Genomic DNA, 27,306 nt, shown 5'->3' with positions numbered 1-27,306 from the left:
AAGATTCCATTACTAATTTTCTACTTGAGCCTTTGTGAAAGAAAACAAATGTTCTACATTTCAAACTATTGTAAATAGAGTGAAGCTCTGATCGCCCTCAGGGCGGTTGAACCTCACTAGTTCGACCGTGGTGAATTAAAAAACACTATCAAAACTAGGAACATTGGAAAAACATAATAAAGTACATTTCGTACTCATCCAACCATTGAGAGACAGCGAGCATTCCATATATAAGCAGCGGTGTGAGTTAGCCGAAATCTGGCATTTCATGGGGTCTGGCCTACAGTCAAATTCCATTAAATCCTTCCCCTGCCCTCGCTATTCCATCAATATTGCCTCCCAGCCCCCATGACTCAACTGAGAAAATCGCGACATGAAAATTTTGCAATCACTTTGTAATGGATGAAGAGAAACAAAAAGAGAAGTGCCAGCGTGACTAATTGCTAGATCACAAATACCGCACCGGCTGGATTGGCGTTTATCGAAAATATCAGCGACAAGCAAAGGAAACAGTGTAAAAAACAGGTGTTATACACTTCCATTCGATGAGACGGAACGTTCTGTTAGTTGCTGGTGGTTCTTGTGTGGGTTCTGGTCTGGCTGGCCCACGGAATCCGCAACAAGAGGGGCTTGACTTCCGTTTTGGTTGGCAGGAATCTTAACTTGAATATCTTTGTCTGCTAAAGGTTTGAGCGTTGCCTCAACAGACTGGGGACCATTGACCTCACGGTCCAAAGTCATATACTCTTTCGCAGCTTCATTGGAGCCACGCTCCAACAAATACACCATGTAAACTTGAACAAGCTCTTTCGCAACGGCTAGCGGGAGACTGCTCTTCGTTCGAATATCACCAATCACTTGTTTGATTCGTTGATACTGCACATCCTCGGTTTCCGCACTGGTAGGTTGTTCGAGTTCAAACATCAAATAACTTGTCCAGAAAGGGCGACTATCCGGGTACCATTGCTGGTTCTTCTGGAATACTTGTCGTGCATCATCTGGCAACCCCTTAACCTTCCATAGAAGTTTGGCCCATTCTGCCACGAATGCAGCTTTGGCTTGGATATCGCACTGGGGAGAATCAAGTTGGGACTTGTAAATCTCTATCGCAGCCTCGAGACCGCCATGACGGCGTGATAGATTTGCAAGCGATACAATAGTCTCGATATGGCCAGGTAACGTCAACAAAATTGCGGAATGGATATCTTTCGCGACGTCAACACGACCGTTTAATTCTTCGAAATATGCATAATGTAAACGGACTTCAGGGCGCGAAATAGGAACATATAATGTGCTTGCACGTTGGTATATATTCCGAACTTCTTCTTCTTTACCTTCTTGGGCTAGCATCCACCGAGCATATCGAAGCCAGAATTCATCATAATGCGCACATGTAACGAGACAGCGCTCATACAAGAATTGAACTCTCGCAAAAGTGCCATCTGCTTCTTCAAAATCTAGATACTTCCTCCAATTGGACAGTTGTGCTTCATCTAGCTCGGTTACATGGAAATATGGTCGCTTTATTTCTGATTCGTACGTCCATCTTTTCGTGGTCTCTGTCTGCGTTCTTGAAAATATTTCCAGGTGGTAGGTATCAATCCGGAGGCGAAGATCTCTCTCTATTTCAGCCTCGCCCTTTGATCCTGGAGGAATACCGGCTGCTGCACCGTCCACCTCCGCGCGGAATTGGCTGAGAAGCTCGGGAGGAACTAACTCTGAGACTGGGCGAGTTTGAGCCATTTGGCGATATCGTTCAAAATATCTGGCGTACTGATGCATAGGAATGTCTATTACATTGCCCAGAATGGCGAAAATTTTGTCTTGGGCCTCAAGACGTTCCTCAAATTCGATATACTTATCCCAGAACGGATGGGCTAAGAAGTCAAGCCCAACGCAACTAACACCCCTATCGAATAGTCTATTTCCATCCATGTTAGCTGATTTGCATTCAATACAATAGATGGGAGAAGAATGGGAGGGGAAGAATTAAGGGAGTGTGAAGGATGGCAAACATGGCATATGCAGTAAGTCTTCAGTGAAGGGCCCAACTGGGTCAAGGTCAACGGAGAGTGGTATATAATCGTGCGCCAATAGAAGGATCCCCGAACAATATAATTGTTGTGCGAAGAAAAACAAGAGCCTGAAACTCAAGGGTGAGAAGAAGTTTCAAGGGAACCTGGGTACCAGATGACTATCTCACCCATCGAGGAACTTTTGTTGATGATACTTGTCTACACCTCTTGTCCTCGCGATCACAACAAGATCGGCACTGTGTTGGCATAGTTATAGGGAAGGAAACCAACACGGCCATACTTACTCTCGAATTATATCTGCATCGTGGGAAGTTTCGACTTTAAAAGCGCAGTAATTGGTCCATAGATCTACAGAATTTGTTATGCTTGCAACACCCCGTTCATAAACCTGCCAGAGGACACTGTTAATTGGCCATTCAAATTGGAAATATATTGGGAGTATTGGATCAAAAAGGAACTAAGACAAGGCAAAAAAAGAAACTACAAAAATGGAGAAATCAGACATAAAAATTGTGACGTACCATTTCCGCCGCTTCAGTCCCCGCGATCGAAAATTCCAAATCGGCATATTTCTTCCAATAGCCGAACAATAACGGGAACTTAGCCAGGAACCGGTCATATACACTTCTTGTGGCCGTGATAGCCTGGGGATTAGAGTTGCGATTGATTCCCCCTTCCTGCCCCTCCGCAGCGCGAACAAGTTTCTCCCAGTTTTCGAAGTTATCAGGATCTTCCAACTACAGAAGCAAAGAATATGTAAGTATACAAGTATCGTTACTTAATCCATGCGAGTCACCAGTGAGTAACTTACCACCTCCGCGTTGAGCTTCTTCAATTCCGCATTCTCCTCCTCCGTGCCACCAAACGTAATGTCAGCCATATCGTCGACAACTTAGGGTAGAGCTCCACAATCGTATAAAAACAACAGGTAGTGATCGAATCAGTGATCGGATAAAATCTGAGTATGGGCGAGATGGATAGAATGCGAAGTGGGGCGCCTGGACTGGAGGAGATTCAAACAAGCAAAGAAGATGAGAAATTAACAAATGGAGTTGGAGGCGTAAGGTATTATGTATTATTAATGAGCACAGAAAGCCGTATTTTTACTGGATGATACCCTCCTTTTAGTATGGGTTGGCAGGGCAATTACCGTAATGTTACTAATTTTACCAATTTTGGTACCCCATATTGGACGCTAATATAAACCACGTGTTATAATAGCTAAAGTAAATAGGGCTGGACAATTGCATGCTCACGTGATTTCAGTTCCTCTATCGGGAGGATTCTCCACAACATACCTGCATAAAGGTACAATATCAAATTCGGATATTCAAGCCAGATACGAGGGTAGCGAGCCAGAACACAGCGCCAATGGCTACTAAACAAGCTGCCACAGGCGTATTGGAGAACCTCCCGATCCGACTCCGCAATTTCTTTGCCCGCTTCCCTCCACAGATCTACTCCGCACATGCCCTTGGAGCTACTACCAAAGCACTAGAGGGCGTTGAAGCCCCAGCTCCAGCTCCGAGTCCCTATAACCCATCACGTTCCGCCAAAGCCTCTAAATTAAATAAATCTACCTTTTCACTATCACAAACCTTCCTCCGCTCCGATCCAGAACACCCAAACCCATTTCTGCCATATAAAAATCCCGAAACAGGCCGATGGCGGGGCGCCATGATTTCCCTCAGACGGCAGAACGAATTGGTCAAATTGGCTGCGAAGTATGGCGTTGAGGAACTATTACCCCCCAGCCGCAAGTCGACGATTTATAAAGAAACTAAGGCTGTTGAAAAGGGACTAAGAATTCGTGGTACGGGTATTGGCCAGAAGGTCAAGGGTCACAAATGGGAACGCACGATAGAGACTCGTTTGGAGGAGAGAAGGAAGGCTATGATGGGTATGCCGGAGATGATTAGGATGTGGAAACAGGTATGTTGTTGCTTGTCTGGGATTCCCTTTTTTCCCATTACTGGATATCTTGCTAATTGACATATAGCGCGGTCACGGAAGAGGGTGGAAGAAATATCCACGGAAGTAAGGGGCCGCGGCTTGTGTGTATGTGCGAATATTTATATGTCGTCTATGGAGACAATATCCCCCTGTATGAATATGGGTGCAGCATCTGATTTATTGTAAATTTTGGATTTCACATTTCTCTTCGCTTTCCTCCCTCCGTTATCCCCCGGAATTGGACATATTTTGTGAAAGATAGAAATAAGCGTGGTAAATCAAGAACCACCTCATTCAGATACGTCACGATTGGGTTTTTTCTTTAGTGCTTGATGCGGATACACAGAACTATTTACCGATCTTGTCCTGCATATTCCCAGGTTCAAAGTAGATTGTAAGTATGGCGTCGCCTCCATTATGTACAAGCTAAGAAGTAAACTATTAATACAGGTTTGGTATCATTCATGCACTCGTATACGAAACAAAATATCAAAATGTTTCATCATAAAATGGCTCAAGGACATCCCCAGTCTGTATCATAACCCTTTCTCCCTCGTCCAAGTCCATACCTTCATGTACCTCAGCGACAGAAGGCGAAAGGCAAACGTGTCGCCCAAACATCACCTTGCCGTTAAATCTCCTCGTCTTAGCTAACGTTGAGAATGGCTCCTCGCTTCTGGCAGCTGTGAACTGATCTATACAAACCATTTGACAGCGTTGGCACGAGCCCAAGATGTCAAATATATGGCCCCTTATCCGGAAACCGGTCCATGCGTCCTCAATGTACGGATGTTCAGCATTTAAGGTTGGTGTAGATATCGGAACCCCGTTGTTGCTGTTGCCACTTTGATGTACCGCAACTGGATTTTCTGCAACAATTATGTTTGCCCGGAATACATCAGCAGCAACAGCCTTAGTACCCGTAGATGTGTACTTTCCGGAGGATTTAATAGTTTCGTTGAGTCTGTTTACACTGGATCGGGAGATTAGCAGAATAGGGCTTTCGTTTGACAAGAGAATAGGATTTTTTTGCAGTGGAGATGAAAGTGTGGGGGAAGATGTGGTGTGGGGGAAAGCGCCTGGCATATTAATGGAGAGTGGACTGGTTTCAGAGGATTTTTGGTAACGTGGTTGCGATTTTGAGTATCGGATAGATGAATTCGCAGGGAACCTAGCAAGTGTGCAAGGAACTTCGAGAAAGTCTGAAAAGAATGCCGAAAAGACGGGCGATGAATATATCTGCAAAGTCACCTGATCCCCACACACCGTAGAGGATTTCTTCACAGAATTTTCACAAAGTTCCCTTGTCGTTATATCATCCGATTCCCTTAATAGTGGTAGTTCTAGGCAATGGGGATCCGTTCCTAGCATCCCACGAGAAATTCGCAGAACACCTTGTTCAAGATCAATTACAGGACGGATAAGGGCCATTCGAGGATATTTTTTCAGGCTCAGAGCTACCCCGGTACCCTGGTGTACCAAACACCATTCTCTATCCCACGCTAAACCTTCTGGTTTAATTTCCCATTGCTTGTCTTTGGGGATTGTGAATGCACCACAGCTTTTGATTGGGTACACGCAGAGCCTGTCAACGAAAAATCTTGAAGTTGGAAGCCCCTCCCCTTGCGCAAAACCATGGGAAACAGAAGGAGCATCGTAATTAGACTTGTCCACGTAAAACACCTCGATGAAATCGAGGAATTTATTGACATCGCCAATAGAGCTCATGGCGCCAAGACTAACTCTTAAGCCTCCAGTTGGCTTGCCCCCGATGATATCATTATCATCTCCGCAACGTTGACCAGCGTTGTAATTTCTTTTCATTTCCTCAACTTTCAATCCAAGGTGGTATGCCATTCCACCTGGATTGCATAGTGTCCCGGAGCGGATTTGGATGCCTTTCACAGCAGCAAGTTTCTCAACCTCTGACTTTCCCACCCATTCACCCTTGTTGTTCTTCATGTTGAACGAAACTATAGGACCCTGTGTAGTCCGGTCTTCATAACTAGACTCCTGATGTTTGTACATTTCGCAAACCAAGGTTCCGTTTGCATGCCTCTTCGATGATAAACGGTCATATAACAATTTCGCGAGGGCACCAGTGTGGCGAGAAATATTTTCCATGGATCCATAAATTCGCTGATGCACGTCAACGGCCGAATGCAAGGCTATGATGCTATGAAAAGGCAAGGTACCATCCTCGAGTTTATCGTGGATAGAAGTTGACTTTTTTGCGTGCCACTGATTTTCGAGACTCGTAACCATGCCCACTGTGCCCCCTCCAAAGTACCTTCGCTTATTGAAGATATGGCCAGAGGCTTTGCGAACGATAAGAGCACCAAGATCAGGAAATCCAAATATTTTGTAGAAACTGAGGGTCGTAAAATCGGGAGCAGATTCGGGATCGCTAAGATCTAATGGCGACGTTGAGACAAGAGATGCCGCGTCTAGAAGAGTGTAGATGTTTCTGGTTTTGTTCGAGTTGTTACACACTCGTAACTTTCGACACCAGTCAAGAGGTAGACGTCGTCCTGTCATGTTTGATTGAGCCGGATATGCGAACAGCGTAGGACCTTGGGGTGGTCTTCGCATTATCGACGAATGTTGGTCAGATATCCAGTCCTCAACCTCATTATCGTCCACGAAGCATCTCCGTCCCCGTGCCGCCAACTCCCTAACTCCAACCAAGCTCGTATGCGCATCCACATGGTACCCATACCAGAATCCGCCTCCATCACAGTCTCTGAGCGCATCTGCAACAAGTTTGATGCCAGCCGTCGCATTAGCCACAAATACAACGTCAAAATGATCGGGACTGGCGTTAAAGAACTGGAGAACCCGTATCCTCGCATCATCCACCCGCCGTGTGGAGAGCTGTGAAGATGAGGATGCTGAATGAGGGTTTCCAAAAAGATTGGTAGTCATTTCTCGCGAAAACGCATCGATGAGGGAGATCGGATACAAAGTTGTTCCTGCATGGTCAAGATAGGTTGTTCCTGTGACACGAACCAGTGGAGTTAGTAGGGGAAAAAAAAAATAAATTGCTATATTTAGCCTGAGCATCATGTCTATCTATACATGCAGTCTGGTGGAACTTTGAAAGATCTAACCTTTCAGACACGGATACTCTCGCTCCCTGATAGCCTCGATGTCATCTGTATAGGACCCTCGCAATCCATTCCCGCCAGTTTTGCCATCCTGCTCGCCATGGAGCAGCTGTGGCTTCATAATAATATCCGTACGTGGAGATATGTGCAAAGAGCCCATGCAGGACGAGAAGTACGTTACTTGTTCTTTTTCGAACGGTTATATAGCTTGCCCCGAAACAACTGAGAAATTCGTCGTTTCAGCCTCTAAGCAGAAGAGAAAACTTAAAGATCTTTCAGGTATTAAGTAAGGTGGTTTTATTATTAACATCTCGCTCCCACTCTTGGAGCTGCGTGCTTTGTTTGGGAGGGTTGCGCTGAGTCCCCTGGTACTGCTGGGAGCTTGCGGCCCTGCCAAAGCCAAGAAGCTGCACCAAAGCGGGGACGTAGCTAATATGTACAGTTAGTCAAACGTTTGGCTTTAAATCTCGACCGGAAAAACCATCACGGCCGGTGACATTAAAACTGCCACCCGGATACACTAGTCATATACCTCGCACGTTTCTCACACCCATCTCTTTATACTGTTGATGGTAGTGATTTTATCATATTTTTCAGACCCTTACCCTTGGCTAACCCTAATCCTAATGTTGAGGGCGGCGGGTTGGATAAAGAGTTGTGTTTATTTTAGACACCCAACGTTCATAAACTAACTTAACTAACGTTAGTTATTAACTGGGTTAACTAACTAGTTAGTTAGTTATCTAGAGTCTGATAAACGCCCCACTTTTTGCATAATAAGTTTACATGTATAATTCATAATAATTCACTAAGAAATACTTAAGTTTCATGTTTGAAATTATGAATAATTCTGAAGATATTTGAAATCGTATTTATTTTTAAAATCATAGAATGTGAGAATACTACTAATACTAATAAACCTAAATCAAAAATAAACCATATAGTTATATTATGAAATTGTTGAGACATGTTATAATTAGAGGTTTTAAATAAAGTACAGTGTGTATGTAAATAATTCCCTGCCGGCTGTTGCGTATCAACTACCCTACGATTTTTGTCCCCGCAATATAGTCTTCTCAAAACGATGCCAACGTCACTCGGATTCGGGGTAGATATTTCGTACATGGAAACTGAGTTGGGTAAATTACATTTCTCATCGTAATTGGCAGAAGATATTTCCATATGTTCAGGCATAAAATCATATACCACACATTTCTTATTGTTGAGAGGTTTATCCCCGTCCACGTTTGACACCATCTTACTCTACTCCACCTGCTATAGATAGATTCGGAGGCGGAACCAGGAGTGAAGAAGTACATACAACGAAGAATATATAAAGCTCTATTCCACTGATTATAACAAAAAAAAATGGTACAGTGCACAAGACCTTTTAAATATCAAGATTCCTAAATAAGTAAAATCCCATTCCGTGCGCCCTCAGATCCAATTGTGAGTACTACATATATGTACTTGCTTTCATAGCATGCCGCTTGTTAGTTCAGCCTAAGAGCAACATTGGAACGGACTTATACCTACATTGCCTGTACAGTGGCCATCGGCTGAATGGAGTTGAGCAAAGACCTGATGGGATGTAGCTAGATCCAAGAAATGATTTACATGCTTTCCATGGATGAATAGATGTATATTCGGGGAGTGGACAGCAAAGGGGTTCTGCTGGGATCCCCCTCCGCAAAAAAAAGGCACACCCCTCCCATATTGCAACATCATCCAACTACTGCAGAAGATGAAGAAGATATGAACCTCACTTTACTATACAGGAGCAGCGCTTAAACGTCCCACTGCTCTCTTCCTCTCCACGGACTCAGCTAGGAGGGTACCTACGGGAGATATGTCACCCTCCCGGTTAGAAGAGCAGTTTGTCATCTTACGGTTTTGGTGATGTAGAATGGACTGCATTGTCATAATTGTCCGGGGAACCGTTTCTTATCTGTATCTGTGGATGAGTTTGATGCCAAGCCAGGAACTTGATTGGTTTATTTATTTAGTTCAAGATCGTCTGCATTTAACCTTGGAAATTTCTACGTGCGTATGTTGTTGAATAATTTTAATTATTTTAAAACTCTCCGTCTCACTTTAGGATCATATCTTTTCATTTCTCTTATTGAGTTATCATACATCTGTTTATCCCCATTCCAATGCCACATCTGGGGTTTCATTAGAGTGCGCTGGAATGATATCAGATCGTGAGAGGTCTCTTATCACGCTTGAGATCACGTACAGAGTATGGTGCCGTCGATAGAAGAAAATTTTCTGGTCATTCAGGTTTTCGGGTTCCACCTGAGAAGCTTTCGTCAAAAGCGCGAGAGAGGGAATGAATTGGCTCAAAGAAGAAAGTGAGCGCAGCATGCAATAAATGAGCTCCGGGGTAGCTGCCAGTCGATTATCTCTTCTGCGGAGATTCATTTAAATGAATGGGACGAGTAATTGATACCTCCGCCACGACAATGTTGTTTTTCGCTACGTACTCTCCTCCAATTCCATTGTCGACAGCCGTGGGCAAAAAACCCGTGAAGGCCAAGTTTCATGAATACCCTAGTAAAAGGGAATACAGAGGCCACTGGTTAAAATGAACATCAAAACATTCCAATGCAGTAGTTATTCTTCAGCTTTGAGCATTTGAAAGATTCAGATGACAGATATTGTGAAGTGGATATTCAGCAACAGTTGAACATTGATAAAGTTTGGAGCCTACTTGTTCTCTTGAACCACAGAGTTTATATATCGTAGGCTATCGAGGCATCTGGGAGATTTGGAAAAATCATTTACGCTAAGTTTTCAAACGTTAACCAGAACTTATATACAACAAAGGTTTGCTCGTTGAAAACCATATGGGTCCTATAGCTCAGTTGGTTAGAGCGTGGTGCTAATAACGCCAAGGTCGCGAGTTCGACCCTCGTTGGGACCATTCACATGAATAATATTGCAACCAAATTTTTTTGTTAGGCGGCGGTTAGTGGTTGTTGCAACTTGCATCTTGCTTGCATTCTCCTCCACCTGTCATGTTAACAGGGATATTTTGCTTGATGGGGTTGCTTTATATTCTACAGCTTTTCAACGAAACATGGATTGCATCTTAGGCAGCTGCTTGTTCAAGTCCTAAAACAAAAAAAGTAGGCTCGGCAATGTATACAGATGGGAAAGGTAGTCTGCTCGCAGTCGGGAAAGCCAATATTTCCGAGACAGTTAAAAGACTATTTATTATATTAGATACGCATTGAAGCCAGTTCATTGCAAGGAGAGCGGTGATTATGCTTTCAATGTGTGTCTCATGCACTTCAGATTCGAGATATCTCTGAATGAGAGCAGACGCTCTGGCAAAACAACCTGACGAATCTTGCTGAAGCCTGAGATCATATGTTTTTGACTTCTTCATATTCATGTTTTTGCCAGGCAGTTCTGGATACCGTATCCCAAGCAAGGGATAGGCTTTCCTGAAGTTCAAAGGCAAATTGAGTAGTCGAAAATTTTCCGCGAACTGGTAGCATTTGCTTCACGCGATAGCTGGTTTGTGAATCTTTCTGAACTCTTCCAGGCCCTATTCAAGACCAGAATACGCAAGTTTTCATTTAGGTAGACTCCATCTAAAGATGTATCACTCACGGTCGTAGATTATGTAGGGGCAGCGGTTAGGTCAGGACCTAGGTACTAGATTCTTGCAAAATCGTCATGATCCGGGAAAGAGAAAATAATACCAAAATTTAAACGACTCTTTGAGAAGACGTTTCTGACTCAATAACAGAAGAATAAAAAGGTTCCGATGATGCCAACGAGGGTCGAACTCACGGACTTGGAGTCATTAGCACCATGCTCTAACCAACTGAGCTATAGGACCGTTGTGATTGGCGGACAAAAACGCCCAGGAATGAACATGTAGCGCCAAATTGACTCCTCCATACCTCCTGGATCGAAGCCCGGTGCAATTATATCACCAGGTTAATTAGTAATGTGAGATACGGGAGGCTGAATATCTTCCAACTTATCTCGTGATTCCTCTTGTGGTTTGATGGATCAGCCACATCATGATAGGAATTATATGTTTCCTCTCGCTGCAGGCTGAGCCACGATTGCTTGACACTTGCTAGAATACATGGAAGGTAACTTAATCAAGGTAAAAGTGGCTGATTTGGAAATAATCCTCAGTCGCTAGAGGGGCGGGTATTGACTTCGAACACCTGCCCTTGGGGGGTTTTTTTCTTTCGATAAACTCGCAGATGCCCAGGGGATATGAGGGAAATTTCCCTTGTCAATTAGCTTTCGGGAAGAGTTCAAATGGTGTCATTTTTGGCGGCTAAAGTGTTGTTCCATATATTGTGGTGTTGATCCCATTGCCGGGTATGATTCCATATCTTCGTATCGTTTCAAGACGTATCTAGCAACTTGTGATAGTGGTTTGCGAAAAAAAAAAATGTATGTTGGTAATATTTTTCGAATAAAGTATCGGAACAACAAAATGCTTGGCTGCTAGAGTGTTGGAAGAGTTATTGAATACCAGCATATAACCATTGTTACCGTCATTGTCTCTTGTATGGTGCTGGGAGTTCGTTCTGCTTGGCAACCTAACATTGTCATCAATAATCTAAAACCCCTATTTTCCATTCGAAAAGATGCATATATATATAGTTTTATGCTTAGACTTGTGTTAGGAGGTGTCATGGCGGTGAACAAATAGAAAATCCGTCCAAAGTCCTGGTTGTGAACAGAGCATTCTGTAACTTCTAAATAAGTTGTTTGAAATTGTCAGCCAATCCTCAAGATAACTAGTTAACGTAGTCCGACACCTAACCGATCACGACACCTAACCGATCAAATTTTCGTCCCAATCACCCACTCTATTAAATCATTCAATATGACAGCCACACCTAGCAAAGAACCTTCTAATCAAGAAGCCAGGCTCTTATTAGCTATTAAAGATTATGAAACTAAGCAAATTTCATCTATTCGCGTTGCTGCTAAGACGTACGAGCTTCCTTATACTACGCTTTACGATAGACTACGCGGTGGAACCACGTACACGAATGCTCAACTAAAAAATCGAAAGCTGACCTCTACTGAAGAGGAATCTCTAGTTCAATGGATACTCTCTATGGATAAGAGAGGACAGCCTCCCCGGATCGCGACCGTACGAGAAATGGCTAATCTACTACTTGAGGCGCGAGAATCCACTACTACAACTACCGTGGGAGGAAGATGGGTAGAAAGATTTATACAACGGCATTCTGAACTAAAGACGAAGTTCTCACGCAAGTACGACTATCAGCGAGCTCAATGCGAGGATTCAAAGATCATATACGAATGGTTTACCCTGATGGATCGTACGATAAAGAAGTATGGAATTACTTCAGAGGATATCTATAACTTTGATGAGATTGGCTTTACAATGGGGGTTATTTCAACATCCTGGGTGGTTACTAGAGCTGAGAGAGCTGGCAGGCCATCTCTTTTACAGCCAGGGAATAGAGAATGGGCAACTGTGATCGAGGCAGTTAACGCTACGGGCTGGGCTCTACCTCCTATGATTATCTTTAAGGGCAAGCTTCATCAAGCCTCCTGGTACAAGCAGCTGCCAAAGGATTGGACAATTGGCGTTAGTGAGAAGGGATGGACCACGGACGCTCTTAGCCTTGATTGGCTGCGGAAGGTCTTTAACGGAGCTACTAAAGCTTGTACGAAGGGCAGATATAGACTGCTTGTGTTGGATGGGCATGGCAGTCATGCCACGGCCAGATTTGATAAATTCTGTCTGGATCACGGCATTATATCATTATATATGCCTCCACACTCCTCTCATTTATTACAGCCACTAGATGTGAGCTGCTTTTCACCATTAAAGAGAGCGTACGGCAAGAGGGTGGAACAAAGCGTGAGACTAGGAATCAGTTATATTGACAAGGAGGACTTTCTAGCCAGCTATACAACAGCTAGACAGGAGGCTATGAAGGATATAACTATAAAGAACGGATTCAAAGCCACAGGCCTAGTGCCATACAATCCAGATGAGGTTCTTACTCGCCTACATACTCAATTTCATACTCCTACCCCCCCGGGGTCAGCTCACGGATCTCACGGATCTCAATCCTCCTGGACCCCCAAGACCCCTCGCAATGTGACTCAGTTGGAGCGGCAGAGCAGCAGAATCAAACGCCGTACGGAAATTCTCTCTAGTCCTACAAATCAGGCTCTTGATCAACTAGTGAAGGGATGTCATACGGCCATGCATAATGTTGCTTTACTGACCAAGGAAGTCATGGAGCTGAGAGCTGCCAATGCTAAGCAGAAGCGTAAGAGAGAGAAATCACGTTTCTATATAGCTAAGGAAGGAATCCTTACGGCTCAAGAAGCTCTAGCTAGGATGGCTAAGCCTCTGGAGCCTCCTGAACGTACGGAGGTTTGGATGGAGGATCCAAATCCGGAAGGTAGAAAGCGAAGACCTCCCACCTGCAGCAAGTGTAATACACCCGGACACACTATTAGGCAGTGCCAACAGACCTAAGGATCTAATCTATATAATTTCTATATAAAATCTCTCGTGGTTGTTGCTCAATTTAAAAAATTGTCAAATAAGGATGAAAATTTGATCGGTTAGGTGTCGTGATCGGTTAGGTGTCGGACTACGTTAGGAGTTAACTACGTCAAATTTGTCAGCAAGAATGAAACCTGATAGTTCCAGATAGCAAGCATCTTTCCCTTTTTATTCTTCTGCCTCGTTAGCTTTCTCTTTCCTGGCTAGACGTTCACGATCCCTTACCGAAGAGAGTAAAACCAGTCGCTTCTGGCCCGGAGAGCACTCCGTTGCCATTGGAAATGCAGTGAGGACGTCGTGAGATATATGCCTCTGCTCATTACATTCCACTCCCATCCATGTCGTTAATGCCACAATAACGGCAAGGTCGCTCGTCTCTGGCTTCCAAGGTTTGAACCAGGTTGAGCAACAAAGTCCAACGACTCTTCAAATCCCCTGTCCCCGGACCATCCCATCAACATTCAGGACGTGATACATTCAAAAATGAGAAGCTGAAGCTTTCTTGGGACAATCAAATTCAAATAAAAGCGGTTTGGCTTGTCCCTGGATTTAACCTTTGAACTGTTGTCGGGAAGGGTAAGCTTAAACGCGATGAACCATAAAGTGGAGAACTCTTCCCAAGGCCACGTGGTGTCGACCAATCACGGACCTACACTATCCCGTAAACTCTGTCCCAACCACGGATCTGCAGGACCAGCATCCATAAGGGAGAATTCACAATAAGGAGTAATTACCTAGTAGTGAAAACTAGCCCAGCTATTTTAACCGGTAGCCATCGCTTCAGGTCAACTAACCATTGTTTCCCCTAGAATGCCACTGAGGACATTCATCTCCTGTTGTGGAAGGTCCCACGTTTCGAACGGTGTTTTGGTGTTTGTTGTACGGAGTATTTCTTTTCTCATTATGGACGTGATTATGAAGTTTTTGACGGAATAGACTGTGCTTCATGCTCACAAAAAGGAGGGAAACGAATTTCTAAATACAAACACATTCATACATGGCATCGTTATCTACATCAAATTATAATAGTTTTCATAAAGCTTCATAAATGGAGAGCTCATCAGGAAGAAAAGGAACAATAATACAGGCAGTTTAATCAGGGGGAGAGTAGAAGAGGGGGAACATTCAAATAAACTCTGGTTCTCGTACATGTGTGCATCAACAGCAGGCAAAAAGAAGTTTAAAAATGTGATTAGAGGAGCAGTACGCAGGCAAAGGAATCTGGTAAAAATCAGTTCAGAAACACTCAAAGCAGAGCAGGGGAAGGTAGGGCAAAGGCAAACGGAAGCAAGAGCGCGCTCGAGTCTGTAAAGATGATTTGGTGATTAAGATGGCCATTCTTTGAAACATCAACCCTGTATCGTTTTCATCACATTCATCGTTTATCATCGTAAGATCCAAGCCACGGATATTGTGGCGAAAGGGAGTCAGTACTTGCCCAAAATGTAACTTGATGAAAGAAATAAAGAAAATAAAAGAGGAGGAGATATAATTCATCACTTAGACATTGTAAACAGGCTGTCTCCCCGAGCTGCTTCTTCGGTGCCGAGAACTTGAATGGCCACGACGGCTAGAATGCGAGCCTCGTCTGCTGCGCGAGCTTTTCTCATGCTCCTCCTCATGATGATGCATGAAATACGCCAGCACTGACGTAACAAAAAATGAACCAATGTTCATAATGCCAAACGCAAACGCCGTCTTCAGCATTGCGCAGACCTTACCCGGATTGCGCGCCAGCGGGTTATTAGAGCGCTGACCCGCGAAACCGAAGGGTCCCAAGGAAATTGTCAATGGGTCCAGACGGAAATTGCCGCAGTCTGAGTTGGTGATGCGTCGCAGTTGATAGACCCCGGCGATAAAAGCGCCGACGAAGAGGAGATCGACGAAGGCGACGAAGGAGGCGGAGCGTTTGGCGTTGGAGTGTCGGATGAGGGTGTCGAGGGCCCAGAAGACGCCGAGGACAGTAGTGATGAAAAGGACGAGGATGTAGGTTGGGGTTAGTTGGTTGTTTTTGACGAAGCCGTCGACAAACCAGGACTGAATAGGTGGCTTTGTTAGCTTATGATTTATTTATAATAGGGATGGGAATGGATCAATGTGGAAGGGATTTTCTGTTCAGCTTCTGTACTTACGAGAATGCCAATCGGGATGATTAGGGTAACGATTTGGCCCATCCGCCAACAGATAAAGAAAAAACCGGCAATCATATTTGCAAGCGTAAAGATTTTAACACACTTCGAAAGTTAAGATGGGTGGTAGATATAGCAGCAGATGCTATCAGCTTCGCTGCGGCTACCAGTGTCTGGATGAATAGATGTTCGTAAGATTCGAGCGCAAGACTCGAACAACACGGCAATAAAAACAAGTTCTAGCGCGTTCTATCACTTCAGAAAAGTAAAGATGCGCAGTGGCTGCTGTACGCACGACTGTCTTCCGCACTCAGAGAGGGCTGTTTATTCGTCCCAGTAAGCATGAGAAGGATAGATGCATAGTGAAGGTGTTCGAGGACGACATAAGGCGAGATCTGCGCGAGACTCTGATATTAATACGACCAACCACATCAACACAACCTGCGCCAGCAGCCGACCAGTCGGACGTAATGCTGTAAGGCTGTGGGACAATGCTGTTGTGATTGGCTGTTGGACCTATGTAGGTGGCTGGGAATGTCTGAAGGATTTAAGTCGATGGCGGGGTATTGAGCCCCTAGCAGCCCAGTGAACCACCAACATTGGACAGATCCAGTTATCGATAAGCAGTTGGATGTCAAAAGAAAGAATTGGGCGCATTGACGCTGAAAAGTCCAGTGAAAGGAACGATGTGTGTGAATTTAAGGTGTTCTCCAGATTATCTACATCTACATATCAATTATTGTTTACTTGAGATATACTTCGTACGTTTGTACATTGTATTTGATCTGATCTGATCCAGGGCACGTGATGGTCTCCGAGTCACCCATGTTATTTAGTGAAGCAAGCATGGAATGCCAATCAACAAGGAATAAAACAATAGACATTTTATTTGTCCATGAGTTTCCTGGAAACATTGGCCCTCTTGACCCTTGGAAGAACTACATGAAAACCAAATGTTCAATCACATATTCCATGAATGAACAGCACAAAATGCATGTGGATACACTCAATTCAGCAAAGCCATGGAAGATGATAGTTACTCATCGTGAAAACTAACACTTCTTCACCGAAGAGTAAGAACATAGAAGAAAACTACGGAGAATGAAGGAACGGAATTTCAAAGGGAGGATTCTTTTTAATCCCTTGGTTTGCCTCATTCACCCCATTTCCCAAATGCCACACATACCAGGGGCGAGTCAAAGAAACCATTTGACAAAAAGAAAGGTATTTCAATTTCCCTCACTGGTCTCCGAATAGACCCGTTGGCGGTGAAGGAGGGCATGGATAAAAGACGAAGTTAGAGGACATAAGGTGTAAGATAAAAGATCCTCACTCTTCAAGGATAATCCGCCCTCAGCATCAAGATATAGACGGAGTAAAAAAAGAAATATATACGCAACAGAATGAAACTTGAAAGGTCACAGCAAAGACCACGCCTGGGGGAACATAGAGTGGATGTTAGACACAAGCAGGAACAGTAAAAAAAGATCATATTGTGAAACCCAAGCCCTCCCTGGCAAAGATAAGATGTACAGTAGTACGTATGTAAGAACATAAGGCAAAAATTATGCCCACGTAAACAAAATGCCTCCATTGAAAGTAGGCCAAACGCAATTGCACTTAAAAAGACTTAACAAAAAGGAAAGGAAAACAAAACAACACAGGGGAACAAAAAAAAGGATGGATAATGATATGGTGATAAGACAAAACGGAGATCGTGAGCCAGTATGGGAGAAAGCAACTGTCGACATCAATGCCAGATAATTTCTCTATCTGCAAGAGGTGAGATGGGGAACAACCATGTATATACATATGTATAATCAACCATGAAACCCAAAGACGTTGTTTGACAAGATCAAAAATTGGATCGTCGGCCTTTATTAAGAGAGGTGCTTGCCCAATGTATAAATGGAGTGGGGGAGGAGAGGGGGTAACTCGACAAGTCAAGTCCAACAAATACAGTCAACTCGTACAATCCTGTATTTTCTCCCAATAGGAACCACGTTGATTGCCGATGGACGGGGTAAGCAAAGGCGGACAAAAAGAGTATATATATATGTATAGCATAAATGCAACGGTTGACAACGAAGAAGAAAGATTGGGAGGACACGGTAACCAGTACAAAAAGGGTAAGGCATGTGAAGGAAAAACAGGTGCGTCGTAAACAATTAAATTTCATAAACCCAAATAGGCATTTGTCTATTTTATGGTTTTCTTTGCTCTTTTCTTTGCTCTTTTTTTCCTCTCATTTTATTTAAAGAGTGTTAATGGTTGATTAATCAATTTTTCAATATAACTGGGTGGGGGACACGGGACGTTCACTTTCCCCTTCTGATAGAGTGTGTGCCGTATTGAGCGATTGAGCTCCCAGATATGGCTGATAGCTCGTCTGTTGCTGGTAGACATTGTTGGACTTGCTGCGTTGAGTCCGAGTCCCATCACTGGGCTGCATTTCATATGCCATACCGATCGAGTCACCTCTTGATGAAGAGTAGTTTCGATCCACGTCCGGCTTTCGTCTTAAGTAAGGGTCTGACGAAGATGCTTGGTCGGTTGAAGAACGGCGTACAGGTGGGGTTTTGTGTGTGGACCCATTGTTTTGGTCAGTTGGTCTAACTTGACATTCCAGATCTGCAGGACGAAGGGGTGCAACTGAATCATCGTTTGATCCATCCAGATCAAAGAGGTTTCGTCCCGCCATTGGAGGGCCAACTGGGTCAGTTCCCCAGGTTCTAATCGGGTATGCGCGCCCTTTCCTCCACGATTCCTCGAGGGGTGGGAAATATTGGCGGTAGGCAACGTAGGCGCATAATATGCCTAGGAAAGAGCCAAATAGCACATCAAAGGGGTGATGTCGGGCATCCATTATTCGCGTTACAGCAATCAGCCCAGCTCCAAGGGTTGGGAATAACACGATGAATGTTTTCCACACTTCACCCCTGTTATCTAGGACATGAAGTTTGCCGGCTAGGTAAAGGGAGAGATAGAAGAGGCCGGCGAAAGAAGCTACACAAAAGAATATATATTAATATCAACAACGATAAAAACATAGCAAAAAATAGATATGGAACATGATTGCCCTACAACTTGAATGCCCTGAATATATTAAGATATGTGTTAGTATATGTACATACACTCAAACAAAAAATACATTTATATTAGAGGCCACATACCTGATGGAAATGATCTATACCCATCCTGCAAGATGCGATAAGGTGTGGATGTGTTACACATCTTAAAAGTCACCATATCAAACCGTCCTAAAGATCCAGTATTTTCTGGTTTACAACGATCGATAATATCTGGTCGCGGTTTGCCGACGGCATTTTTAACGGCGCCCGTAATCACAAAGGCGCTTGCTTGGGCCAGAAATAAACCCAAAAATCCGCAGTTACATTCCCACAGTCTATCTTTTAGGCTGTATGGACCCATCAGCTTCCTTTTGCCGGACGAGGTCGTGGGTTTATGGTGCGAGAAAAGGCCATCGATAACAATGGTATAGAAGAAGATGATCACAAGTGGGATGCCTCCAGAGATGGCTAGTGCGAGTGGGATGGAGATTCGTTCGTGGACAGTATATGGGTAGTATAGGGAGTGATTGTTCAGGGAGAAAGGTTGGTGGAAAGGTTCGATGTGGTCAAGAATGTAGAATCCAGCGACGAGAGCTCTAGAAATGGGGCTTTGTTAGGCGGTACTATACCTAGCGTGGAAGGAGGTCGCATGTCAGAGTTATCGTATTCTGAGGGAACGTACACTAGAATGACATAGTCGAAAATGTATCTGGGGTAAGAGATTAGCAAAGTTCGCTCTTCAATGGAGATATAGACGGCGGTTCCCTACGAGATGATTATTCGAGTCCTGAGAGGTTTCTTTGAAAACGGCAGAGTGTTTGGGAGCGTGCTGGCCATGGTGGCTTGTTGAAAGCGTAAGGGGGAGGTACGAGATCGCAAGGGCAACGAAAGACGACAAGCCTAAGATGGAGAATTAAAAGAGAGAACTCCACTGCGTAATGCACCCAAAAAGGGGGCAGCTGATCAATGGGTCCACAACAGAAAAGCAAAATAACGAGGAGGAAGAGAAAGACGAAGAAGAAACCGATGAATTGCGATGGAAAAGAGAGTTGAGACAACTCTTGGGCGGTTAGTGAAGTTTGCGACGTAGTTGATAGCGTCAGCCACACTTCGAGGGTTGACCCACACTTGGCAACAGATCTGCGGAAGATATTCCAACTACTTACAGAACCTTACAGAAAAGCAGGAGTTATTGTCATAAATGAAATATTTTTCTCCGTACTATGGGCCATCTTCTGCCTGCAAAAGATACGAATATCACCTTGAACTGACCGCGCAAGAGAGGCACTAGAGACCGCACTTTACACTGAACGCAAGGTATACCCAACTACCCAACAACTTTAGTTTTGGAACCCTTAAATCTTCAATGTAATATCGTTCATTGAAGACAATATATATTGATGCATTATAACTTTTTCTAAAGTCTTCATATAAGTTTATATATACTTAAAGATTTTCCATGTTGAAGGTTTTTATTATAGTCAAACCTCAGACATTCTTCTGAGATACTCTTTTTTTAATAAATGTGAGTCAAATAAGTAATTCTATATTCAATTCACGAAGTTGAAGTCTTTTAACCCAATTTGTAACTATTTAAAGCAGTCTTTTTTTAGAATTGAAAATTAAGGGAAAGATATTGTAAAACAAAATTTACTTATTTAGTTATCTCTTTCTAAATATATCTTAGATTCAAGTATTTTCTTCATTTTTTCTTTTCAAAGCTTTTTATTTTTAATAAAAAAATGCTTCAAATTTATATAGAAAGAATTACTACTGAATTTTCAAAAACTAAGTTTTTAATGAATAAACAGAAGATTTGAATTTAGATGTAACTAGACAATACTGAGATAGAGTGCCAGCAGCAATGTCACATAAAGTTGATTAACAATGAGAAGCTGAATGAGTAAGCTTGATTAGTTAGTTAAAAAAAACAGACAAAAATTATCTATAAATAGAAGAGGTAACTAAGAATTAAGAGTACAAGTGATTGTATAGAGAATTGTAAGTATTATTTCTTAAAAAATATGTTTTTATATAAGTTTCACAGCAGTTAAACATTTAAGCATACTTTCAAATTAACTATGTTTAAACTTGCTATTTAAGCATATGGTTAGCATTTGAGATCGATTTATTCCTGATTTTTATATCAAAGTTAAAGAGAAGATTGTTACTTAAGCGTAACTTGAACTTAAATTTCCTTCAAGTTTTATATCCATAAATATAAAAGAGAGAGTCTTTATTTTTTTTAATTTTCTCATTTTGAATCTAATTCTTGAGTATTAAAACTATAGTTTCTACGTTTTATATCTTTGAGACTACTCTGCTCTTGTAGTTTTCTCTTTCTCTCTCTCTTCATTATTTTAAAATTTGATATTTCAAAGTTTTAAAATAAACTTCACTTAAATTCCTTAGAACTCAATATAATATCAGTTACTTTAAATATTTATTTATTTTCAAATTAGACAAAGCTCGTTAAATTGACCATATATTCCGCTGTTCCCATGTCATTCAATCGGGCCAAGTCCGGGCCATGAGTTTTTCGTGCGTTGAACGGTCATTGATCGAAGTCATGAGCTATACCGCACGAGAGAACTTCAGAGCCTGACCTTAGATCAATTCCTCTTCGATATTGGCCGACGCGTGAGGATGAAGGTCGTGCGAAGGAATGCATAGCAAGGGCGTCTCATTCTGGCGGTTGAGGGATGATGGAATTCCGCCGTAGTCAAAGAAGTTTCTTTACAAGCTCATTAAGCAATACAAGATGTTATCTCCGGGGCAGCGTGGTTTATGAAAAGGAGGAGAAAGATATGCTGGATCTCGACAGAGGAGTCTCTATCCACCCACTTTAGGGTCTCGAGTAAGCATTCATGGAATACGATACCGACATTGTAGGAATGTGTGGGCGGTTGCATAAATACTACATATGCTCTCCTGTCCTGTCCTTGGCAACCATCCACTGTCCCATACCAAGGTCTGGTTCATCCAAATCCGTGATGAGCCTCCGACTCTGGCACTCAATCAACATGGTTCTTCCATCCAGGTGAGCGCTCTGCTCAGCAACGTAAAACTACCTGCTACTCTCTCTCCCAATGACATGGCTTCGCATCAAGCAAAACACCAGAAAAGGAGAGGGCGTCAATCGTCTAACTACGTTACAGGGCAATAATGAGTTGTTCGTTCAGAAAGAAGCACTACACAGTCCTTGCCGAAGAGTGAAGGGTGCACTCCTCTCTCAAAGATATTGTTCCTGGTGGGCCGGAAACTAAACCTCCCAACGAGTTGCTCACTCGGAAAGACTTTATGATGCTCATCTTCCTCGGTGTTGTTATGGAGAACTAATATTCATGGTCAGGAAATACAAGTAAACGATCGTAAACGGAAGCGAGCCTGGGAATCTGAGCAGCCACTGCTGCGTCCAGCCAGGCGCCTTGAAAAACGACAGTGTATGAGCCCTACCAACTCTGGCGACGACGCAGTCCACAGAATAAAGGAACACGGGAGCATCAATCGCCCTTCAACCAGAGCCATCGATCTAGAGGTAGCTTAATTGCCTCTATGATACTATGACGGCTGTTTTATGTATGGCCATGCCGATTATATTAATAGCGACAGCAAGTCTATCTCTCGTCAAACACTGAGTGCGAATCCTGAGGTTTCCAATGGAACTGTGTATCAACGTGCTGAAGGATACAAAAGAAGAACGAGACTGGAGTTATTCACATTATAGATGAATTAATTGTTCCGTCAGCAGAGAATGCAATCAACCTCAGTCACAGCGTATTCCCACATTTGGTTGTCAGTGTGAATGGTGCTTGGGATGGGTCAATTTCTCTTGACAAATCTCAGCAATTGGCATAGATTTTTTTTTTTTTTGCAACCTTCGCGATCTCACAATTTTAATTACCCCGGCCGCAGCCGGGTTATGCTCTAGGATTCGGCGGCATCTTTTATTGAAACCCAGTTTGAAAAACTTGCGCCATTCGTCGGCGAGGTTGGTGACACTTCTTTCGTTATGAGAACATCATACATGTTTTTTCCATTCATGACGGGCCGAAGTGAAGTGCGGAAAGGAGGCACTTGATATTGCAGATCGACAGAATACGCACAGCATGATTCTCTCAGTAAGTGGATACGTCAGGCTCTTCAGGCTCGTGAAGCGTGAGAAAGAGCTGCATGGACAGATTCTGGCGTTTTCTGTTTTACATGATCATCGAATGGTCAAGATCTACGGCCATTACCCTGTGATCCACGGAGAGAAGACCACCTATTATCGTCGTTCCATTCGGAAATTCGGAAATTCAGTTTCGCGGATTTGGACGGCAGAGAGAAATGGACATCTTACAAGTCTGTGATGGGCACCTTTTCATTTTGAAAGATTATGCTCCGCTATTGGTGATCTACCGACTGTCTATGACACGTCGCAGGAGTCAGAGACACTACACCAGCCTGAGGTTCTATGTCAATCTGGGCTGAGTTTCTCAGAATCAACTGGACTTTCTCCAGGTGTCGAAGGTGTTGATATACAGGGTTCAAGTTTTGCTCCCCCCTCCCCCCCTTCGCAGAATACTCTCTCAAATACTCTTTAAAAGAAATCTACAGAAGCGTTCAAGATGCCAAAGAAAAGACGCAAATAGTTATTTATATGATTATGGAAATCAGGGAAATGATGATCCACCTGGACAAGTAATCACGTACTAATGAGCCATCATTTCATCGTCACCTCGATGGAATGAGTGAATGCTAAAATTTTGTCTAAAGGAAAGGATGAATGGCTAAAACCAGCAAATCCTTCACTCCGTGACTTATAACTGCAAAAACGTTTCTCATCGGGCTTCAATGTCTTTCGGGGACGAACCCATCAAGAAGCCAGCGGAGTCGGCGAGTTACCAAGACAGGATCCTTGTTGGAAAGTCACGGTAGCCTGGGGTGTTTGCTCGCAATCAAAAGATGGACGGACAATAGTCGATCAAAAAAAAAAATCCCAGCCTATATATCCGCATCCGCATCCGCATCCTCATCCCCCCCAGACCATAGCAATCACTTGTGCAAGCTGTCTTGCTTCCAAGGCTGTATGCATAAACCAACACTGCCTCCTCACGATATCTTTCTGCTATCCGGCTTCACGGCTTCCTTGTCCATTGGAAGTTATAAGTGTGTCCTATATAGGGGAACTCAATTTGCCATCTGATCTGTTCCGCATGCGAGGGTGATGATAAGGTCGCGGCCTGGAATAACAGTGGCTATTGGATAGTAATTTACTGTTACGCAATACTACCCAAGTTGTCCTTCTCTGATTCTACGACTGTATGTTATTTTGTGTGGTGCCTTCCGGGTCGTCCCGTTCACAAAGTTAACGCAACCTACCGATATAGTTGGTCAGTTCGGTTGACAACTAATTGTCCTTGTCCAATTGCCCAGTGCCACGTATTTCCATTTTTGTCAAAAAAAGAAAAAGAATAAAATAAAAGAATAAAAACCTTGTCGATCCGGGAGAGAAACACTTGCGCTTCGGAATTTCTTTTGAAACAATAGGAATGCTTGTAAGACGCAAGAATGCCGTCGGAGCGGTGCCATCCTGTAAGAGGGAGTCACACTCATAAACGCATGCATCAAATCCAATCATGCTCGTAACAGCACCGAAAAGTAGGATGAGAGACGAGATCCGAGCCACGAAGCGCACAATCAGCAGGTGAGAACCATGAGAAGTCTTGGGCTCCACATTGGGTCATCCCGCACTAAATACATCAGACCTATGATTATTCTACGGGCAGGATATCCTTTGAGATGGCCGGGACTTCGCGCCATCTTCTAATACATTGTCTGCCTGGATGGAACACGAAGAAGACACATTGGCATATAGAGATATCCGGTTTTGCGGGCATCCATGTTGAGCAGCCTTTGTAAAATATATCTCTGATAGGCATCCCCCCCTCCATATTCAAACGGAAGCACCCCCATCAACGCAAATTTGTATTTTCGTACCACCTTATCAAGAACGTCTGTCTCACGCAGCCAGAACCTTTATCAAGCAGCCCTCTAATTGGCGTTACGGTCAACTCAAAAAAAAAAAAAATTAATAAATAAATATGAGCACCACGAGCGGTGCTGGAGAAGGGAATAACCTGTCCTATAAGCTCCCATTGCCTAAGGACGAAAAATTACTTGAGCTAGCCGCGAAAGCGTCGAGGGAACGCAGAGAAGAGACGAAGGAAATAAGAGAAAAGCAACAGGCTAACCGAGAATTGATGGAAAGGGCAGGGAGAGATTCTAAGGAGCGTCGACAAGGAGGTCGAAGTGCCACCACCTAAGAGTTGGCTTCAAGTTAGTACTCAAAGTATTGGTTGCTACGGACCATGAATTCTAAGAGTCCTAGGTTTCTCCGATCCTCTCTCCGCTATTTGACTTGATGGCCGTCAATTGTGGGCCTTATTGAGATTGTGGAGAGAACTCATAGTGTTGCTGATGATTTCATGTCAGAAGATTCACTGTAGGCTTACAACAATGCATATTCCTTCTCATAAGCCGCATTCTGCTCCATCTTCATCTGTACAAATGACTCCAAGTCTCCTCGTAGCTTGTCGTCAAGCAAGTTGACATCAGCTTTGCCCCCATAGTAAATCTTGTCTAACTGGTGATAAAAGATCGCATCCACATCTAAGCTCTTTCTAGCTGCGAAATTGAACCAGAACTCTCCGCTCGTCCAAGAGTTGCGCATTAGCTTGGAAATGCGTTGCATACGGGGCTTTCTGCTACACTTCTCAGCCTCTATCTGCTCCAGGGCGTATAAAAACTGTTCCAGTCTGGGTGTATACTGAGCCACAAACTCTTCCATGGTATAGCCTCGTTCCAACCACATATCCGGGCCTACCAACAATAGCCACCAGGGTGGATCACATGCGAACTGTGCGGGCATAGCATTTGTGAACTCAAGGTCAAGGACTGCGGTGATCTGTAAGGTTTCGCTGTTCACCAGAATGTTTGCAGGTCGGAAGTCATCACAAAAGAGTTTGAAGGGACCGTTCTCATTGATACAGTTCTTTGCAGCTAGCTGCTGAAACAGATGGCGCGCAATATACCGCCTCATGGCATCCATAGGATCAATGGAGAGGTTGCGCTGGGTGTGGAGATGAACCAAGTGTTGGTCCGCAAGACTCTTGAAGTATTCATTTGCAGATGCAAAGCGCTCCGTAGGTAATCGATTAATTGGATAACCCGTGCATGTGGCCAGTTCGTTCATATTATACGTCAAGGGCCTTCCGGTGACGGCCCATGTATTTGCGCCTTCAGCGACTTCCGATATGGCTCCGATGTGAGTGAAATCAAGGTTGTAAAGTTGAAGCATGAAATCAGCTATCTGACGGTACACAATGTTCAATGTGGTGTCATCGATATCAGGGTTTAGTATTTCCTTTTCTTGATTGTTCGCAGTCGGCTTTTTCAAGATGTCTGACAAATGTATTCCTTCGACATATTCCATGATAATAAAAGGTCCTAATTGCTGAGGGCTGTCCACAGTTAAACCCCAGCTTATCAAACGAGGCAGAGGAATGCTGGTTCGTTGGCGAAGGAATTTCATAACTTGCACCTCTTTCTCCACTTTTTCATCCCGGAAAGCTGTAAACCCAGGTTTAGTGAACCGGATTACAGCGTCAGAGCAAGTATCTTTAAATTTAATACGAATGCAGATATTAAAGGAACCCCGATAATAGTGGACAATCCTCTCGGGATCACCACCCTGGCGACGCCGAGCGACGAAATCAGCTATCTCTTCTATGGAACCCAGAACTCTGTCCTTCCAAGCTATCCATTCTGCTTCACCCTTTGCCTCGGCGATCTCATCAGCAGAAGTCATCGTCACTTGATCACAGGTAAGACGCAAGAGCCTTGGGGCCGATTTGGGTGACGAGACCGCTGGTCTGCCGTCCAGATTCCCTTTTGCACGCGGTCAAGGTCTCTGAACCTAAAAAATATACTAGAAAATAAGATGTGGTTGGTTCCGATGGAGTGGTGGAATGGTAGGGGTGAAGAAGCGTGTATCTGCATCCATTGAACTAGATGGAGAGGAAATAGCAAGAAAACGCTGAGAGAGATTCATTGGGAGCGCGTAATAGGGGGTATGATGACTAAGAGTCACTCCCCCCTTTTTTGCGGAGAGAGCAGAAGCGAAGAGCAGCAATTATTTTAGTGCCTGTCTCTTGCCAGAGAATTTCCTTTTTCAGCGATCATTGAAATATGGAGTTTACTGCATACTGCGTTCTTGGGGCTGCTTCGGATGCATTCTCGCGCTCTGGTTGACCGAAGAGAATTTACGTTCCCCTGGCCTTGTAACCAATAACTGCAATAGCCCGTACACCGAGATACCAACCAGCAAAATAAACAGGAGCAGTTCTCACGCTCTGGTTGGTCGAAGACAAGTTACGGAGGAACCCCCCCCCTTTCAAAGGTTTCTTCCTGCCAAGGCGCCATGAT

At 43.7% G+C, this 27,306-nt stretch overlaps 8 protein-coding genes and 2 non-coding genes across 10 annotated transcripts; 4 read left to right on the top strand and 6 right to left on the bottom strand.

Annotated features, from left to right (window-relative positions):
* Positions 1-528: 528 nt before the first annotated feature.
* On the bottom strand, positions 529-2,916 carry PADG_03147 (uncharacterized protein; the record flags this gene model as incomplete). The annotated part of the gene is made up of 4 exons (XM_010759978.1): positions 529-1,921; positions 2,321-2,424; positions 2,558-2,773; positions 2,848-2,916. The coding sequence occupies 4 exons, from the start codon at positions 2,914-2,916 to the stop codon at positions 529-531; spliced, it is 1,782 nt and encodes a 593-aa protein (XP_010758280.1).
* Positions 2,917-3,000: 84 nt separating this feature from the next.
* Positions 3,001-4,077, top strand: PADG_03146 (mitochondrial 54S ribosomal protein YmL25; the record flags this gene model as incomplete). The annotated part of the gene is made up of 3 exons (XM_010760454.1): positions 3,001-3,096; positions 3,303-3,968; positions 4,036-4,077. The coding sequence occupies 3 exons, from the start codon at positions 3,001-3,003 to the stop codon at positions 4,075-4,077; spliced, it is 804 nt and encodes a 267-aa protein (XP_010758756.1).
* Positions 4,078-4,478: 401 nt separating this feature from the next.
* PADG_03145 (uncharacterized protein) lies at positions 4,479-7,256 on the bottom strand (the record flags this gene model as incomplete). Its single annotated transcript, XM_010759977.1, has 2 exons — positions 4,479-6,985; positions 7,100-7,256. The coding sequence occupies 2 exons, from the start codon at positions 7,254-7,256 to the stop codon at positions 4,479-4,481; spliced, it is 2,664 nt and encodes an 887-aa protein (XP_010758279.1).
* A 2,692-nt stretch (positions 7,257-9,948) lies between these two features.
* On the top strand, positions 9,949-10,022 carry PADG_11548. Its single transcript has one exon. It is a non-coding gene; the product is annotated as a tRNA-Ile (tRNA).
* Positions 10,023-10,875: 853 nt separating this feature from the next.
* Positions 10,876-10,949, bottom strand: PADG_11547. Its single transcript has one exon. It is a non-coding gene; the product is annotated as a tRNA-Ile (tRNA).
* A 4,188-nt stretch (positions 10,950-15,137) lies between these two features.
* On the bottom strand, positions 15,138-15,844 carry PADG_03144 (uncharacterized protein; the record flags this gene model as incomplete). Its single annotated transcript, XM_010759976.1, has 2 exons — positions 15,138-15,674; positions 15,770-15,844. The coding sequence occupies 2 exons, from the start codon at positions 15,842-15,844 to the stop codon at positions 15,138-15,140; spliced, it is 612 nt and encodes a 203-aa protein (XP_010758278.1).
* A 2,209-nt stretch (positions 15,845-18,053) lies between these two features.
* Positions 18,054-19,674, bottom strand: PADG_03143 (uncharacterized protein; the record flags this gene model as incomplete). Its single annotated transcript, XM_010759975.1, has 4 exons — positions 18,054-18,772; positions 18,940-19,433; positions 19,520-19,546; positions 19,607-19,674. 4 exons carry the CDS (start codon positions 19,672-19,674, stop codon positions 18,054-18,056), a joined length of 1,308 nt encoding a protein of 435 aa, XP_010758277.1.
* A 2,252-nt stretch (positions 19,675-21,926) lies between these two features.
* Positions 21,927-22,695, top strand: PADG_03142 (uncharacterized protein; the record flags this gene model as incomplete). The annotated part of the gene is made up of 3 exons (XM_010759974.1): positions 21,927-22,049; positions 22,190-22,375; positions 22,534-22,695. The coding sequence occupies 3 exons, from the start codon at positions 21,927-21,929 to the stop codon at positions 22,693-22,695; spliced, it is 471 nt and encodes a 156-aa protein (XP_010758276.1).
* A 2,228-nt stretch (positions 22,696-24,923) lies between these two features.
* PADG_03141 (uncharacterized protein) lies at positions 24,924-25,145 on the top strand (the record flags this gene model as incomplete). The annotated part of the gene is made up of 1 exon (XM_010759973.1): positions 24,924-25,145. The coding sequence occupies one exon, from the start codon at positions 24,924-24,926 to the stop codon at positions 25,143-25,145; it is 222 nt and encodes a 73-aa protein (XP_010758275.1).
* A 185-nt stretch (positions 25,146-25,330) lies between these two features.
* On the bottom strand, positions 25,331-26,689 carry PADG_03140 (uncharacterized protein; the record flags this gene model as incomplete). The annotated part of the gene is made up of 1 exon (XM_010760453.1): positions 25,331-26,689. One exon carries the CDS (start codon positions 26,687-26,689, stop codon positions 25,331-25,333), a length of 1,359 nt encoding a protein of 452 aa, XP_010758755.1.
* Between the last annotated feature and the right edge of the window lie 617 nt (positions 26,690-27,306).

Source organism: Paracoccidioides brasiliensis (assembly GCF_000150735.1).
Source record: "Paracoccidioides brasiliensis Pb18 unplaced genomic scaffold supercont2.3, whole genome shotgun sequence".
Lineage (NCBI taxonomy): Eukaryota > Fungi > Ascomycota > Eurotiomycetes > Onygenales > Ajellomycetaceae > Paracoccidioides > Paracoccidioides brasiliensis.
This window is presented reverse-complemented; position numbering and strand designations above follow the sequence as displayed.